The 16,306-nt window shown below is 32.4% G+C and overlaps 1 protein-coding gene across 2 annotated transcripts; it reads left to right on the top strand.

The window, feature by feature from the left end:
- Positions 1 to 2,236: 2,236 nt before the first annotated feature.
- LOC123916219 (putative GPI-anchor transamidase) lies at positions 2,237 to 11,663 on the top strand. 2 transcript variants are annotated; one of them, XM_045967622.1, is made up of 12 exons: positions 2,237 to 2,495; positions 4,941 to 5,164; positions 5,423 to 5,667; positions 6,032 to 6,073; positions 6,164 to 6,308; positions 6,613 to 6,842; positions 6,988 to 7,045; positions 7,678 to 7,755; positions 8,391 to 8,479; positions 8,803 to 8,884; positions 10,768 to 10,959; positions 11,045 to 11,663. In XM_045967622.1, the coding sequence occupies exons 3-12, from the start codon at positions 5,498 to 5,500 to the stop codon at positions 11,183 to 11,185; spliced, it is 1,227 nt and encodes a 408-aa protein (XP_045823578.1). In that variant the 5' UTR covers positions 2,237 to 2,495; positions 4,941 to 5,164; positions 5,423 to 5,497; the 3' UTR covers positions 11,186 to 11,663. The 2 variants fall into 2 exon arrangements, with proteins under 2 accessions (XP_045823578.1, XP_045823579.1); XM_045967623.1 differs by lacking the exon at positions 4,941 to 5,164 and having other exon boundaries at positions 2,306 to 2,495.
- Positions 11,664 to 16,306: the final 4,643 nt, after the last annotated feature.

Here is a 16,306-nt window from a genome sequence, read left to right as displayed (position 1 = left end):
AATAATATGATTAACACAATAATTAAAAACTAATAAAATAACAAATACGATTACGAAAAGTCGCAATAATTAAAAGCTAATAATATTTATATAAATAATATTTTTTTTATAAGATATAAATAATAATATTATATAAATAATTATTATTATAAACAAGCCGACCTATCAGGCTTCGTAGGCCTTTTTAGAAGCCTAAGCCTGGCCTATTTATGTAAACAAGCCGTTTTCAAAGCCTAAGCCTGGCATTTTTAATAACCAGACCAGGCCAGGCCAGGCTTATACAGGCCAGGCCGAAGGCCCCTGTAGGCCGCCTGGCCTATTCCCAACCCTAATTCCCACTAACATGCTTATAAATTCCCACTAGCCTCTATAATGACTTAGTGCACCACTAGGAAGCATCTAGAGAGCCTAGGGAGCAACTAAAGGTCATCTAAAAACTAGGGATGGCAATGGGTAGGGTATGGGTAGGGTACTATAGTACCCATCCCCATACCCGCAGATTGAAAAAATACCCGTACCCATCCCCATACCCGCGTGGGTAACAACTTTTGCCCCCGTCCCCATACCCTATGGGTACCTAGGTACCCATACCCGTACCCGTTACCCGCATTTTTACTAAAAATAAATTGATCAATTATAAAATATCATATAATTTTAATAGAATTAAAAAAATTACAAAGATTTTAATATTGACTAATAAAAATTATAAACAAAATTATTACTAACCTTATGTTAAAGTTCATATTTATGTTAAATATTCACATTATTTTTATATTATGTTATAAATAAACATTTTTATTAAAAATATGTAATAGTATAGTAGAGTTGTATTGTTTTAAATTGATTTATATATATTATAATATAATAATATAAATAAAATAAATAAATATATATTATGCGGGTATGGGGCGGGGTGGGTACTAAGGTACCCGTACCCGCACTCATACCCGTTCATTTTTGCGGGTAATTACCCATACCCGTGCCCGTACCCAAAATGCGGGTTTTTACCCTACCCGTTGTGGGTAATTTTTGCGGGTACCCTCTGGGTATGAGTCAAATTGCCATCCCTACTAAAAACCCTCCTAATACCAAAAACGAAAATTACAATAAAAATAAAGAAAATTGGACTTAATTGTTTTCTATTTAGTCCAATATTATTAGACCATAAATCAGCCCAAAGATGTTCCTTATCATGTGAAATGGGCTTCAAGTTGGGCTCAAGCATCTTTATCCAAATATTTTTTTGTGCATTTTTTTATAAGTTTCCTTCCACATGTTTAGGGAACTCATGATCGTATCATCAGGGGAGGTTAGTGTATTTTTCCCTTGTGTTTTTCCACCAAAATATACATATATTAAGATATTGAGGACTTTTTTGGTTTTTCACCTCCAGTTGAATCTGGTTCGGGGTCAATTCTGACATCAAGTGATTCTAACCCCTCTCAATTGCAATTGCGGGATCGAACTGTGATTCTAACCCCTCCCTATTCTAACCCCTCCCAATTCTGACATCAAGTGATATTGATGACTTTGATTGGGTTTTTGCTTTTAGTTTTCAAAAATTCCTTTATAAATCAATTTTAGAAAACAATTTTCAAGAAGAAAAAAATAAGTTGTTTGATAATTTTAGTACAAAGACGAGACATAAGTTACAAGACATTTTGATAATATATTGTTTTTACTATGATACTGTACATAGTAAACACACTATATCATGTGCAAGACAAAAAATAAGTTACAAGACATTTTGATATTGATGAATACTCTTCTTGATGGGTGGGATTTTCACAAACAAATTTAATTTAACTTTAATTATTTTTAACACAATGTGATGTTATTTAAGTAAAACCGAAAGGATATTACTTATTTCCACGAAAAGCTAAATCACGAAAACCACAGTTACACTATCACTCATCATGATTTTAGTCAAATAACACTTTGTATAATTTGTTATTAAAAAAAAAAGGAAAACTGATCTTGATAACACCCGTTCTTGGTTTTCGTTAAAAACTATGTCGTGATAAATAGCAGTTATGAAACTGAAAATATGAAATGACCCTAGATAGACTAATAGTTTTTCCCAAAAAAAAAAAAATAACAATCATAATTATTTTTTTATAAAATACGGAGTATATTCTATTTCTTCACAACAAAGTCATGGTTGAGATTAACTTAAAATGCAATTACGAACAATAAATAAAATTAATAAAATTTATGGGAGTATTCGACAAATTTTGAAATTTGAAGAGTTATTTCACGGTTTACTCATTTCTATATATATGAAATTGCCCTTTTATTTTTATTAATAATCCAAATTTACAAAAATACCATTTCCTTTCCCTTTTCTGTCTTTTCACTCACGCGACGAGATTACTTCCTACGCCCCTCATTTCTTCTCAGTCGCGATTCAAAACCCATTCAGCTCCACGCCCGTCGTCCGCCTTGCCATTACTGGCCAACGCCGTTCTCCACCTTGTCTCTGCTCTCTCTCTCAGGTATTTCCCTTTTCTGATTTCTCATGTCTTGTTCTCTCTCATTCTTTTGTTATTGTTGAATGTGTCGTTGTTAATTTGTTATTGATTTATGAAATTCTGATTGTGTTGTTGTTGAGTGTGTTATTGTTATTCATGTATAGTCCTATTACTCTTCTATTGTTGAATCATGTATTGTTGTTGTTGTTGAATGCGTTGTTGTTATTGTTTGTTGATTTGTTGTTCTTTATTCCTTTTTCTCTATTGTTTGTTTGTTTGTTTGTTTGTTGAATCATGTATTGTTGTTGTTGAATGCGTTGTTGATTTGTTTGTTCTTTATTGTCGTTATTATTAGCGAACAAAGCAAATAAATTATGGAGTTAAGCTTTTTCAAATCCCCACACCATATAAATAGTAACCACTAAGTAATATAAACTTCAATCAAGGACAAACTTCAAAAGTGAGGAATAGTTTTGAGTTAGCTAAAAAGAGAGAAAAAACAATTGAGCCAGAGAGGAATATGTTATTGTTGGAGCAAACAAATTCTTAGAAAAGAACGCATTAGTCACAGGAGCTCAAAGTGACAGTAAGGCAACTACAAGGAAAAACTACCAGCACCTTTGTTTGAACGAGGGGAGTTGAAGTGACGGTCTTTTTATCTATGAAGCCTGGACTCCGACACGGTCCCTTTTGTTTCTTAGTTTTCTTTTTTCCTTTTTCAAGATCTTGTATTATTTGAGCATTTTAGATGCTAAAATAGTAGCTATATTTAGGATCATTTGACACCTTTTGAGATTAAAGAACTGTCTCTTGATTAAATTATGAAGCACAGACACCACCAAACATATACTGATCAGTGTTATCAAATATCGGCCATGCCAGCAGCATGGTGGAAAGCGGGGGGGGGTGGCGGGTTTTGGGTTCTCCGCCATGTCCAATTTCGGCTGATACGTATCATAACAGGAGAGTAAATATCTCTTTACATTTTAATGGCTAAAATAAGTGAAGTTTAGGGGTTAAATTTGAGTTAGAAATTTATAATACATTGCACATAATACTAGAAATTTATATTTTCTTAAAGTACATGTCTCTTTACATGTTAATGTGATCTATTTTTTAATCAAGAGTGTTTGAATGATTGTTCAACTATATCATATTATTATTATTATTTATACATTAAACACTTACAATAGGTTACAATTCAATTTAAATATCCGACCTTCATTAATGCACCAAATCAAACTTTTCTGCAAGTCTGATCCCAACATCTTTAACAAATCCACCTCTCCAGTGCTAGCCGTAGCTGCAATTCTAGATGCTTGAAAAACATGTTTTGAGCAACTTCATTGAATCGCGACACATTAGAGAATGAATATTATATTGTATACAAATAATGTGTCAAGTTGAAATATAGAAAATAGAAAGAACAATGATAGTATGGAATTAATGTGTCATTTTTCCTTCTCTATGCTTCTACTGCATCTTTTTTAGTGCGATAGATTGAGCTTCTTAAGCATAACTCCTTCAATTTCAGAGTTTTATAATCTCGACACCCATCACGAAGAATATACGAAATAGAAAAAATCTATTAGGTTGGAAACATGTTCTAATATCCTGTTTTACTGATGCATATGTTTGTTAATTAAATTGACGAATCTGTAAAAAAAGTACTTTTTAGTTAAATTTTTGGTCTTCAGAGAATTAAGTTTTTTTTAACAGAATATTCTTTTTGCTCTGTGATTTTCGCCTATGTGTATACATTTGGTTGCTTCTAAAGAACAGTAATTTACACCCATTTGTAATCAGATAGTGCATTTCTCACAACTTTCAAAAGATTATTCTTCTATTTTAAAAAAAAAAACGGTACTACCTCTGTTCCTGTTTATAAGAGACAAGTCATTTTTTTAGATTCATTGAATAATTGATGTATCTGGTCTATAAATATATATTATAGACCTATTTTAACAAAATATATATTATAGACCAGATACATCTATTATTCAGTGAATCTAAAAAGTGACTTGTCTCTTATAAAAAGGAACAAAGGTAATATTTTCTTTAGTATGAATGAGTTTTAGATATTGTTTTTCTCTTTTTACAAGTCACTATTATTTTTCGTGACTAGAAGTTGTACAAAGAGTTTCATTTGCTTTTTAATCAAATCACCTTTCGACATCAAATTATTAGTTATTATAGTTCTGAATTGAAGTTAGTGTTTGTATGCTGTGAGAGCTGTTTTTAATCCATTTCCATTTTAGAGAGAAAATATGAGTTGAGATCAAAATTGCAAAAAATATTAAAATAAAGTAACCAAAAAAGTAGGGGGTTATTTTCGTACGTTTGACAAAATAAGAGACTGCAGATATAATTTTAGCATTAAGCCTTATTTTTATTGCGAACTAGTAATAAACTATTTGTTTCAAATTTTCTGAGCTAAATTCCTCACTCTCATTCATTATTCCAAACCAGACACGTCGAAATGGCTTCTATGCCGCCAGAATGTTGTTTTAGGTCTTACCTCAACAAAATCAACAATCCCTAAATTCGATCCTTTATCGTTCCTAATTTCACTCAGATTCTTCACCACAACCACAACATCAGAATCAGACACAACCCCATTCGCTGTATCATACCTCGTCAACGATTTTGGTTTCTCACCTCAGTCAGCTCTCACAGCTTTCAACAAAAAACAGGTTCGTTTTAAATCTCTATAACTTAAATTAGAAGGGTGAATAGGTATTTCCAAGTTAGACATCGGTTGCTTTAATATGTGTAGATATATAACTATAATAATAATTATTATTATTAATTGATTTTCTTTGGAATATTCCTAACTAATTGTTGTAACTTTCTAATTGTTTCAAGATGGGTTTGGTTTTGACTGGGTTGTATGTAAGATATATCCTTTCTGTGGGTGGGATTGATTTGTGGTGGCTTAACTTTGTTTGCAGTTAACAAATGATCAATTCGACATCTAAAAGAGAACAAATTTGGTAAAGTTGTCCAAGGCTAACTGGATTTGAAGTATGGGATTCCAGATCTTAAACTTTTTAAAACCCTCTATGAAAGTGCTGGTGGTGATATTATTGCTGATATTTCTGACAAATATCAGTCACTCTGTAGCGTACTCTTCTTCATCTGAGACCACGATACACACTAATAATTGGGCCGTTTTAGTCTGCACCTCTCGGTTCTGGTAAATTAAATTTCATATTTAATTTCTAAGAATTTATTTTTTACCACAATGTCTTGCTTCTGTTTTTGTACATCTCGTCATGGTTCTAAATTATTATTTTGAATAATAAAACTCTTATAAAGCAACCTAATATTTTGTTTTTGTCTTATTCATTTTCTGAAATTGTTTGGGAACAATATATGTAAATCAAAATAAGGATACATAGCGAAAATGAATTTTTTCTTTAGTTGTTTTCTGAGCAATTTGGCAACTGAGTGTGGCATACAGAAGAAGTTTTAATTATTGAAGGTTTTGGTTTGTGTTTCATAAATCAAAACCTTTACAACATGGTTGGTTTACTAAATGCGTTTTTTCCTCATTTCAGGTTTAATTATAGACATATGGCCAATACTTTATCATTGTATAGGTAATTATACAAGTTTAGAGCCTTATTTTAAATCATTGTAATTATTCTTCGTAATGATATATTGTTCATTATATTATATGTCACATTCAGGACAGTTAAGCGGCTAGGAATACCTGATGAGAGGATTATACTCATGCTAGCAGATGACATGGCATGTAATGCAAGAAACAAGTACCCTGCCCAAGTTTTTAATAATGAAAACCATAAACTTAACCTGTATGGGGATAATGTGGAGGTTAGTTACTAGGCATTCATTTTGTGGCTAAATATTTTTTAAAATATTGAGAAGATCTTTATTGTTGGCTTCAGCTATTTCTTCTCACAAACCTAACAGTTTTTGTTTTACGAATCACAAACACTTAGGCTTAGAAACTAATCTCATGTTTAAAAGGCCTGATGTTGAACTTTTACTCTCATTAAACTGTTCCTCTGTATATAGTGTTTAGAACTTAGAAGAGAATATATTTGTCTCTTTTAACTTGTTTTAGTGCTCTTGATATGTTTTACTCCCATGATGAGTTTTACCTGCAATTCCTCAGGTAGATTATCGTGGCTATGAAGTAAATGTGGAAAATTTTATGCGGGTACTAACAGGTCGTCATGATACTGCTGTTCCAAGGTCCAAACGACTACTTAGTGATGAAGGAAGTCATATTCTTTTATACATGACAGGGCACGGAGGTGATGAATTTTTAAAGTTTCAGGACTCAGAAGAGCTTCAAAGTCATGATTTAGCAGATGTTGTAAAGCAAATGAAAGAGAAGCACAGGTACACATTTCCTATTTAACTGAGCTGTGAAATGGCCGTAAACAAATCAATTATGTATTAAAAAGTATGCGGTAAACAAATAAAACTAAGTTGCTGACAATAGGACAAAGATCTAATCTTTTCCCCTCATAATGGGAATTGTTAGGTTCAAGGAGCTTCTTATAATGGTGGACACCTGCCAAGCCTCTACCCTGTTCTCACAGGTCTGATTCTGCTATCATCTGTTGGTATATGTTACTAGTAAACTCCCATGTCAATCCTCATGAAGTTAGAGTGTAGATCTGGGGTATTCATTTTCATATAATGAACACTCTTAGAATTGATTTTTGTCCAAGTTTTAATGCAGCCATTGTGTTCCCCATTAGATGGTATTTTGTTCATTGATATCTTTGCTGTTTTTTTTATTTTATTTGAAAGATCTTTGGTGTTTTTTTTTTCTTTTTCAAAAGATCTTTGGTGTTGCTATACAATTTGTTTCAAGCTATAAGCAAATCCATTATCAAATATTTGCCTTCTGTATAAATGATGGTTACTTTGCTCATAGTCATGAGTAATTCACAACAATGAGCATCCCTTTACAATTAGATAATCAGAGTAAGAGGAGATTTACAAATATCCTATACCATGTGTTATGGTTTCGGCTTACTCTTAATACAAATATATACCTGTAGAACTTATTATGTAACATATTTTCCTGTCATTAGCCATGTTTCATAATTGTCCTCCTGAAATTTTCAACTGCTTACTATGTAATAATAAGATACTTTTGTCTTGCTTATTATACTTCTCTAAGTATTGTTGCTTATGGGTTTCTCCTTTTTCCTGATCTTGACAGCTTCATTCACCAGGTGTTTTGGCAATTGGAAGTAGCATGAAAGGACAGAATTCATATTCACATCACTTGGACTCAGATGTATGTATGAACTTAATAGTTATTATAGTTATAGAAACATAGTGAGAGGTTTGTTGAAGTTATGGGTTTTCGATAAAAAGAGAAGAGATATAATAAAAGTTTGAATATTATTGATAATAGTTTGATAGTAACTTAATAGTTAAAAATATTCTACACTCCCCTCAAGCTAAAGCTTACTAAGCTTTCAGCTGTTTAGAAATGTAACCTTTTAAAGAGAAAACGTCACAACTGGAGAAACGACCTATGGTACATGGTTCAAAAAAATCTTCTGGCTTCACCACAAAACACGCGCCAAGAGACTTGAGAACTCCAATTTGGGAACAAATAAATGCCAAAATAGACAAGCTTAACCATTAAGCAAAAGCAAACATGCTTAGCAGTAAGAAAAACCGAACTGCAATGATATTAGTTTCAATGGTCACTATGACGCTGAAACCCAAATTTGATGTTGTTGCAACTTCAAATAAAAAAAATGTCCTTGGCCAGTGGTCTCCAGCAACTAAAATCTTAAAAGTGACACAACTTCAAAAGAGACCTAAACAATATTGAACTAAATTTGTCTTGAGGTATCTCATTCTCTCCGATTCTCAGACAATAATATAAACAACTAAAATTGTCTTTTGTATATAATGCAGGTGGGTGTTTCAGTTGTTGATCGTTTTACATTCTACACTCTTGCCTTCTTTGAGAGGTTGAATATATATGACAATGCTTCATTGAGCAGGTACATGTAAAATATTTGTAAGCTGCTTCAAGTTAAGTTTTTCATCCTTACTATTAAGTATCTATAAGGTTTGTTTCTTTTTGCAAGTTCTTTTGATTGAATTTTAGTTTCCAAACACGTTCTTGCAGTTCTGTTTCTTTGGCTTGTAACAGGCCTATGATTTGTTCATATTTTCTATCATTTGTATATGCACAAAACCATTATGCTCGCTTATTTGTTAAGAAAGTTGATAGACAAGAGCAGTATGTCAAGCAATGGAGCATCATATTCTTTTGAAGGCTAGATTGTTTAATCCTGAATTTTTTTTCTCCCTTTCTTTGCAGTCTTTTCAATTCATATAATCCAAACTTGTTGATGTCAACTGCATATTATCGAATGGACCTGTATCAACGACATTTAGAGGAGGTAATAAAGTTTATGCACATACTTTGATTCTTCGCACCTTTTTTGAAAATTTATTCTTTGTTTATCTGGTGAGGTATCTAGTGTTGTTTATTATGTTTGGAGGGATTATATATATAATCAGATCAGTTGCTTGCATAAATTGCCACTATCGTGACACTGCATAATGTGAAATTCAGATTGCCATTGTGAAATTTAGTGATATCTTTTAAAAATTAATATCCAGATTTCTAGGGTATCAGTATACATTCTGTAGAAGTGTTCTTCTATAGTAAAGTTTGTTCCACATCCCTTGAGGGATGGAAAATTGTGTAGTGAAGGGAGACATAGAAAGGTAAAAAAAAGGAGGTATTATAGGTGATGTGAAAGAAAGAGGTGCTAGAAAATCAGAATTGTTTCTTATTTACCTCCAGATTCAAGTATCTTAGTATTTTATAGATTAGAGGTGTGACGTGGCAGGGAGTGAGGGTGAGTAATTGGTGTGACCAGTTCTGTTATAAGAAGGGGAAAGAGAGATGGGGGGGCATTAAGATATTTTCTGTTCCAAACCATTTTTATGGTTTGGCTTAGAGAGAGAGAGAGAGAGAGAGATTCATCTCTTCCCTAAGAGGAGCTTAGCTCTGGGCAGTAGGAGTACATTCTACTGTAATTTTCCTTTTTCATAAATAATACAATTTCATTATCAAGTGTTTTCTGTATATTTTCTCCATCGATTTATGGGTTCCGGACACTACTCAGAATTGTGAAGGGGTCCCAAGATTGTAAATGACGGGACTGTATGATTCTACCAATTTTTTAAAATATTTTAATATAAAAAAATATAATTGATTAATAGATAATATAAATAAAATTCAAGTAAGAATGTAAATAAAATCAGAATTGTATAGTTACTTTTGTGGCATGTGGGGCCTAACACTGATTGGCCAAGTACCCGACTTTAATGCGATGATATGTTCCATCAACCACTTTGTGGCATGTGTTGCTCGAGATGCTTTAATTCTTCCTTTTTTCTTTCTAGTCATCATTTCGTTCAGCTATGGTTCTTCTCAATATGTTTCCTTAACTCCTTTCAAAAGATTGTCAAAAGAACTCGGATTCAGAATTTGTCATTGCTCCCCTGTGGACTTTTAACTATTTTACATGGAATTTGGTTTTCCTTTAAACTAGATATTCACTGTCAACTTCCCCCAATACATCACGACCTTTCACAATTCCTTAACCCAAGCCATTCCCAAAATTATGTCTAAACCCCCAAATGTAAGACATGGGCTTCAGTGTCATCAAGTTGAATAGCCACATGGTGTTAAGAGTCCCACATTGAATTTGGATTAGGTAAAGTCTGAACATAACTTTATAAGTGGGGGCCAGTCCTCCTCACCTTACAAGCCGGTTTTGGAAGGTTGAGTTAGGTCCAACCCAAATTTTCAAGAGTTACATTTAGCTCTAGTATGAAATCAGTATCCACCTCCTTGCGTTTGCGTCTACAAGAACTGGTTTTGCGAGCATCTGTTATCCCTTTTATCATCCTTATTGTGTTATGTCAAGATCAATGTATGATCCACATTTATTAAATGATATTCATATTGATGTATCTCAATGACATATTTCATGATTCTAGATTAATGTAATGTAAAATTTGATTGGTATTACTATTGTGATAGAATAGCATTTAATCTAACATTGAGTTTTATAATATAGGTAGGATGACACTGCATGTGTTGCTAGCTCAAATTTTATTTTAATTGGATAAATTAATTTATTTTGATTGATGTAATATTTGCCACTTGTTCTAATTTTGATGTAATTATTTTATTTTAATTGGATTAATTTAATTATTTATTTTGTTTGATTAAATTGACAGTTGTTGCTCTATCATTTCTTTCTAGGTACCTGTGACAAACTTTTTTGGCTCGGTAATGAAAACAATACACACTGACTCAGCCTACAGGTCTCGGTCGAATAAAAATTTTGGGGGAGCTAAAATTAAAATGCCTTTGTATCAATCATCTTACGACAATGAAAGAAGAATTTTGAAAAACTCGGACGATGAGGCTCAATTTAATAAATTAAGTACCGAGGTGAATTGAACATATGTCCCAACAGAATTAGTTTACATTATTTCATGTAAAGCAGTAACTCATGGAAACTGGATTTACTGTGCAGGAACATTTCCATGGCGTTGGACAACTATGGAATACTATTCTCAGCAAAGTGAATACGTTTCAAAGCATTGATGCATTCGTGTGCTATGGCCTTGTTTCAATGCTTCCTTTGTTGACAGTTTCTACATGGCTATCATGGTAGATGATTGCAGCGATGTTCTTTGACACCACATGTTATGGTTGGTTTCATTGCAATTTCACTTGAAAAGGCAAATTATTAAAGGTCACATTATATATGTTAGAGCGCTTATGTCCAAGTCCAAGAGCGCGACTTAAAAAATTCTCTTCTGTTAGCCATTGGTTTTCCCTTGGTGCTGCTGGAGCATTATCATGATTCCTCGTGTTCTGCAGTTGTGGTAATACAAATCCTTGGTATTGTGCTGCTAAAGAAAGGGATCCTTGGTGGTGGATTTTATGATTTTTATCGTTATATTTACAGCTTTTGTGGATTAACTCAATAGTACCAGTAGTTAGATGCGTAATGTGTTAATGCAGCTCAATGTGAATTTGAATGTATGTCGGCCGTCATTTTATGGCTTATATTTATGAAAATTTTCTACAAGTAACATACATTAATTAATAGAAGACTTGTGAAATCTAATTATTCCGTCTAAAGTCAATACATTTTTTAGTAGATTAGGACAAAATTTCCTTCCACAACGATCAAGTCTGCAAAGTAGTGAAGCCTTTGAAATGTGTTTGCTGTGGCTGAAACACTAAATGTTTTTGACATCTTTTCCTTGCTTACCCAAATAACATATAGTGCTGGAAAATGTGTCCCTTTGGCCTATTTTGCATTCACTAATGCTCTCAGCCAAGAGTTTTGATGATGTTTGTTTGCATGTTTAGAACCACATGGATTATGATTAATGACCATGTTTGCTGTCAGGATTTAATCACATGAGATCGTAAAACTCAAGAGACTAGTCCAATAGGTGGAAGAGCATAATGGTTTAAGTATCACATTGATCACTTTGATCTACTCAATGTAAAACTCATAACATTTGCTCTTGTAGCATCAAACATTGAAAGAAGCGGAATAAGACACTTACATAGACTTTAAGCTTGAGATGCTAAACCGAATATGTGGCAGGTGTGATCATCCAAGCAAAGCAAAGAACACTTACCTCATGGCAACAAGCACAAAAAGGTTGTAAGACACGAACCAAGCTGGCTCCTTCATCTAGAACTTTTGGGCAACCTCCCCCTTTCGATTTCTTCAAATTCAATGTAGATGGCGCAACATTCCAATTACAATTTTGTTCTGGTATTTGAAAGTTTGTGAGAGATGATTGTGGTCATTTTGTTACGGCAAGGATAGATTTTTGTAGCATATCTCACTAATGTAAATTTTGAGCTACATTGTAAACAAATAGTTGATGATGTTCACAATGTCAAATCATCAAATATAACAAAACATGACTCCATCATTTATGATGGTAGAGATATTCTTATGACATAACAATTTTTAGGTTGCTTTTATTAGGCGATTATATATCAATATTGCTCATACTTTTAGCAAGAGTTTCTACCTTCTATGCTAATCTAAATGATTTCCATTCTTTTTTTTTTTTTTTTGAAAAATTTCCATTCTATTCTTGATTGTGTGATAAATTTGTTTTACAATTTGAGTTAACATTTAGGTAAAACAAATAATTTACATTCAAAAAGTATTTTGTTCAAAAATTGTTATTTAGACACACAAAAGTCAAACACCATGCGAAATAGAACTTGAATGTGACATCAAAATTAAGAAAAGGAAAAAAATAATAATATAAACACCAAAACTAGTGTTTATGTCTACTATTTTATCAAAAAAACTATACACTTAACTAGTACTTTATTAAAAAAAGTTAAATTACTTTGTCATAAAAAAATTCAAATTACTGATGGGAAAAAAATGCTTATATTTGCATGTACATACAATGGCTGGCCTAGGGGTGGACTGAGGTGCGCCATGGTCCACCCCCACCCCAAATTTTTTTATGGGTAGGATATTAATTTAAATGTATTATTAATAATTTTAAGTTATTCAGTATACTTATGTGTACAAATATTAATGTCAATATTAATTTAGGGTTTATTATTTACGATCGTAAGTAACTCGGTACACATATTAGTTCAAGTTTTGATGCAAATATTAGTTCATAGTCTATTATTGATGATTTCAAGTCACTCAGTATACTTAGAATATTAATTTAAGTTACATAGTTTTATTTATAATAATTAACTTAGACTTTGTTTGCTAAAAATAGAGAATATATGACTAATTGAATTTACAGTATTGGATAAAATTAACTATTGAGCTAATATATATAAATATAAATATTTTTTTGGTACATATATAAATATAAATATGAAATCACATAAAAAACATGTTGAATTAATATATAATTTTTTAAAGTCCCCTATTTCACATTTGTTGCAGTATTAATGCTAACTTTTTTTTGGAGTCTTTTTTGCCGTAAAAGTAGCGACTTTTAATGCAAAAAAAAAGAAGTGAATTTTGGTCTCAAATGTCATATTTTATTTTTAGATTCAATGTTGGGGACAATAAATCATTTTTAATGACGCTAAAAATCACAATTTTTAGAGTAAAAATATGGATTGAGACCAAAATTGCAACATATGAAAAAGAGGGACTACTTGTGTGAGTTTGATAAAATATGAAATCAAAAGTGTAATTAAACCATTCATATTATAATTTTTTTTCGCCTACATTGTTTTTTTTTGGTTCCGCCACTATGTACATATTGGTAGAAAAAAGTCCGACACTCGTATGACACTCCTACGACACAAGTCAGATAGGTCAGACCGGTGTCAAAAAAAGTCAATTTTTCTTTTACTTTGACACTCCTTTGATCGGTGTCCAACACCTGTAAGACACTCATAAGACACGTGTCGCACAAGTGTTCCAAAAAGATTGTTTTTTCTTTACTTATACTCTCCTTAGATACATAACAGACATATCTACAAGAGTTAAAGATGTGTTGAAAATGTAAAGAAAATGTAAAATATGTAGATATTTTACCTTTTATCGATCAATATTTTTAGTTTTTTCGATAGTAGATGGATAAATAAAAAGTAAAATATTATTATATCTTGTTTTAAAACTTATTTTAAGAAATACTTGCTCAAATTAGATTTACATGTATATATTTTGATTCTAAATTTATATGTTTTATAAATATATAGGTGTCAGAGTCTTATGTTTTTTACATTAAGCGTGTCGTGTCGGTGTCGTGTCGGTGTCGTGTCGCGGTGTCGGACTGTGCAATATTAGATCATTTGTTGCATCTTTACTTACTATAAAAGATAGAAGTTGCAACCCTAATTGGATGACATCATGCATGATGTCATTGGAAACCCTACCTCCTTTAAACCTTAATCCATCATGGTCAACCCTCTCTTGACACTTATAAGCATGTGTGGGCCTATTATGTGTAGTCCAATAGTGATATGACAAGTGTGCCATGATATTTGCACTTAGTGCCTTATGTCATGTGTAATGCAATAAGTCTAATGCTCATGTGACAATTGTGTCTTGGTGATCACTCAAGATTCAAGAAGCTTTTGGAACCCCCATCTTGCATGCATTTGCTACATATATCTTCTTCAAGCCAAATGACACCATAATCAAGGGACAAGTATAATGCTTCTACTTCATTCTCCACTATCCATCATGGTTTTGCATAATACAATTTGCTATGTTTCTCATATCCCCATTGCATTGCAAGTATAAGAATTTCATTGGCTTTAAAAGCTTCACTTAGCATCCATCGATTCTCTTCACTTTCAAACTCTCTATATAAACCCCTTTCAACCCGTCAAATACACACTAGCTTAACCTTTGATCCATCACACTCACTCTCACCCACACACACCACACACATCAATTTTCTCTCTCTTTCACAACCTACATCACATTAAATCACAACAATTTTTTTGTCTTTCACAAATAACATCACCTTAAATCTTCATATTCTTCCCCAAAACCACCACCACCACCACCACCACTTATCTGATCTTTTTATTCCTCTATCTCTCACAAACAAGATTGAAAGACAATAACAACACAAATTTTTACACAAAAAATTTACAAAAAAAAAAAAAAAAAAGAGTAGAGGATTCAATCACTTTGTTTAACGGTTTACTCAAGCAATCCATCTATTTAAGGTGCATCAAGTTAGAGCAAAAATCATGCAACTATAAGGAAAAGTAGAGGATTCAAACACTTTGTTTAAGAGATTCATTTTGAAGAAAATGAGATTAAAATACTTATGAATGTTGTTTATTTTGTTTAAACTTGATAACACTATCACGAAATATGATGAACATGTTGTAACCATATATGTTTTTGGCTTAACTATACATTTGGTCCCTTACGTTTATTTTAGGTTTCAATTTGGTCCCTTACGTTTAAAAAGTATCAATTTGGTCCCTTACGTTTATTTTAGGTTTCAAGTTAGTCCTTTCCGTCAATTTTGTCACATGTGGCAGTCAATTTGCATATGTGGACTGACACGTGGCACTTGGACACGCTGACACGTGTACTGTTCAAACGGTGTTAGTGACAAAACTAACGGAAAGGACTAACTTGAAACATAAAATAAACGTAAGGGACCAAATTGATACTTTTTAAACGTAAGGGACCAAATTGAAACCTAAAATAAACGTAAGGGACCAAATGTGTAGTTAAGCCTATGTTTTTCTAAGCATAATTTAGTGAAACTTAATTAACAAAAAAAAATAATACAAAAGCTCATTGGTGAAGGTGAAAGAAGAGAGAGGAGATAGTTTTTGAATTAGAGAGAGGAGAAGAGAGAGAAAATGAATTGAAAATGAGCAAATTTAGATTTTTTTGGTATTTATAAGGACTAGGTACGCGCGCCTATGGCAGAAGCGTGCACCCGTGCCATCCTGACCTTTGAATATGATGAGACTCATTCGCGTGTTAAATTTGATTAATGTACCATTTTGCTCATACAATTGGGTAGTATAACTTTGTTAATAAGTATCTTACTATCAACATACATGATTGACAACGTCCATGATTGACATATATATGGCGTTCCGTCGAACTTAGGCAATGCACGGGCTTTGCTTATATAATTGGGTAGTATAACTTTGTTAATAAGTATTTTAATATCAACATTCATGATTGACAACGTCCATGATTGACATATATATGGAGTTCCGTCGAACCCATGCAACGCACGGGCTTTGCTCATAAAATTGGGTAGTATAACTTTATTAATAAGTA

The sequence above is a fragment of the Trifolium pratense genome, linkage group LG3 (genome assembly GCF_020283565.1).
Source record: "Trifolium pratense cultivar HEN17-A07 linkage group LG3, ARS_RC_1.1, whole genome shotgun sequence".
In the NCBI taxonomy this organism is placed as follows: Eukaryota; Viridiplantae; Streptophyta; class Magnoliopsida; order Fabales; family Fabaceae; genus Trifolium; species Trifolium pratense.
The sequence above is the reverse complement of the archived record's forward strand: the minus strand, read 5'-3'. Positions and strand labels throughout refer to the sequence as shown.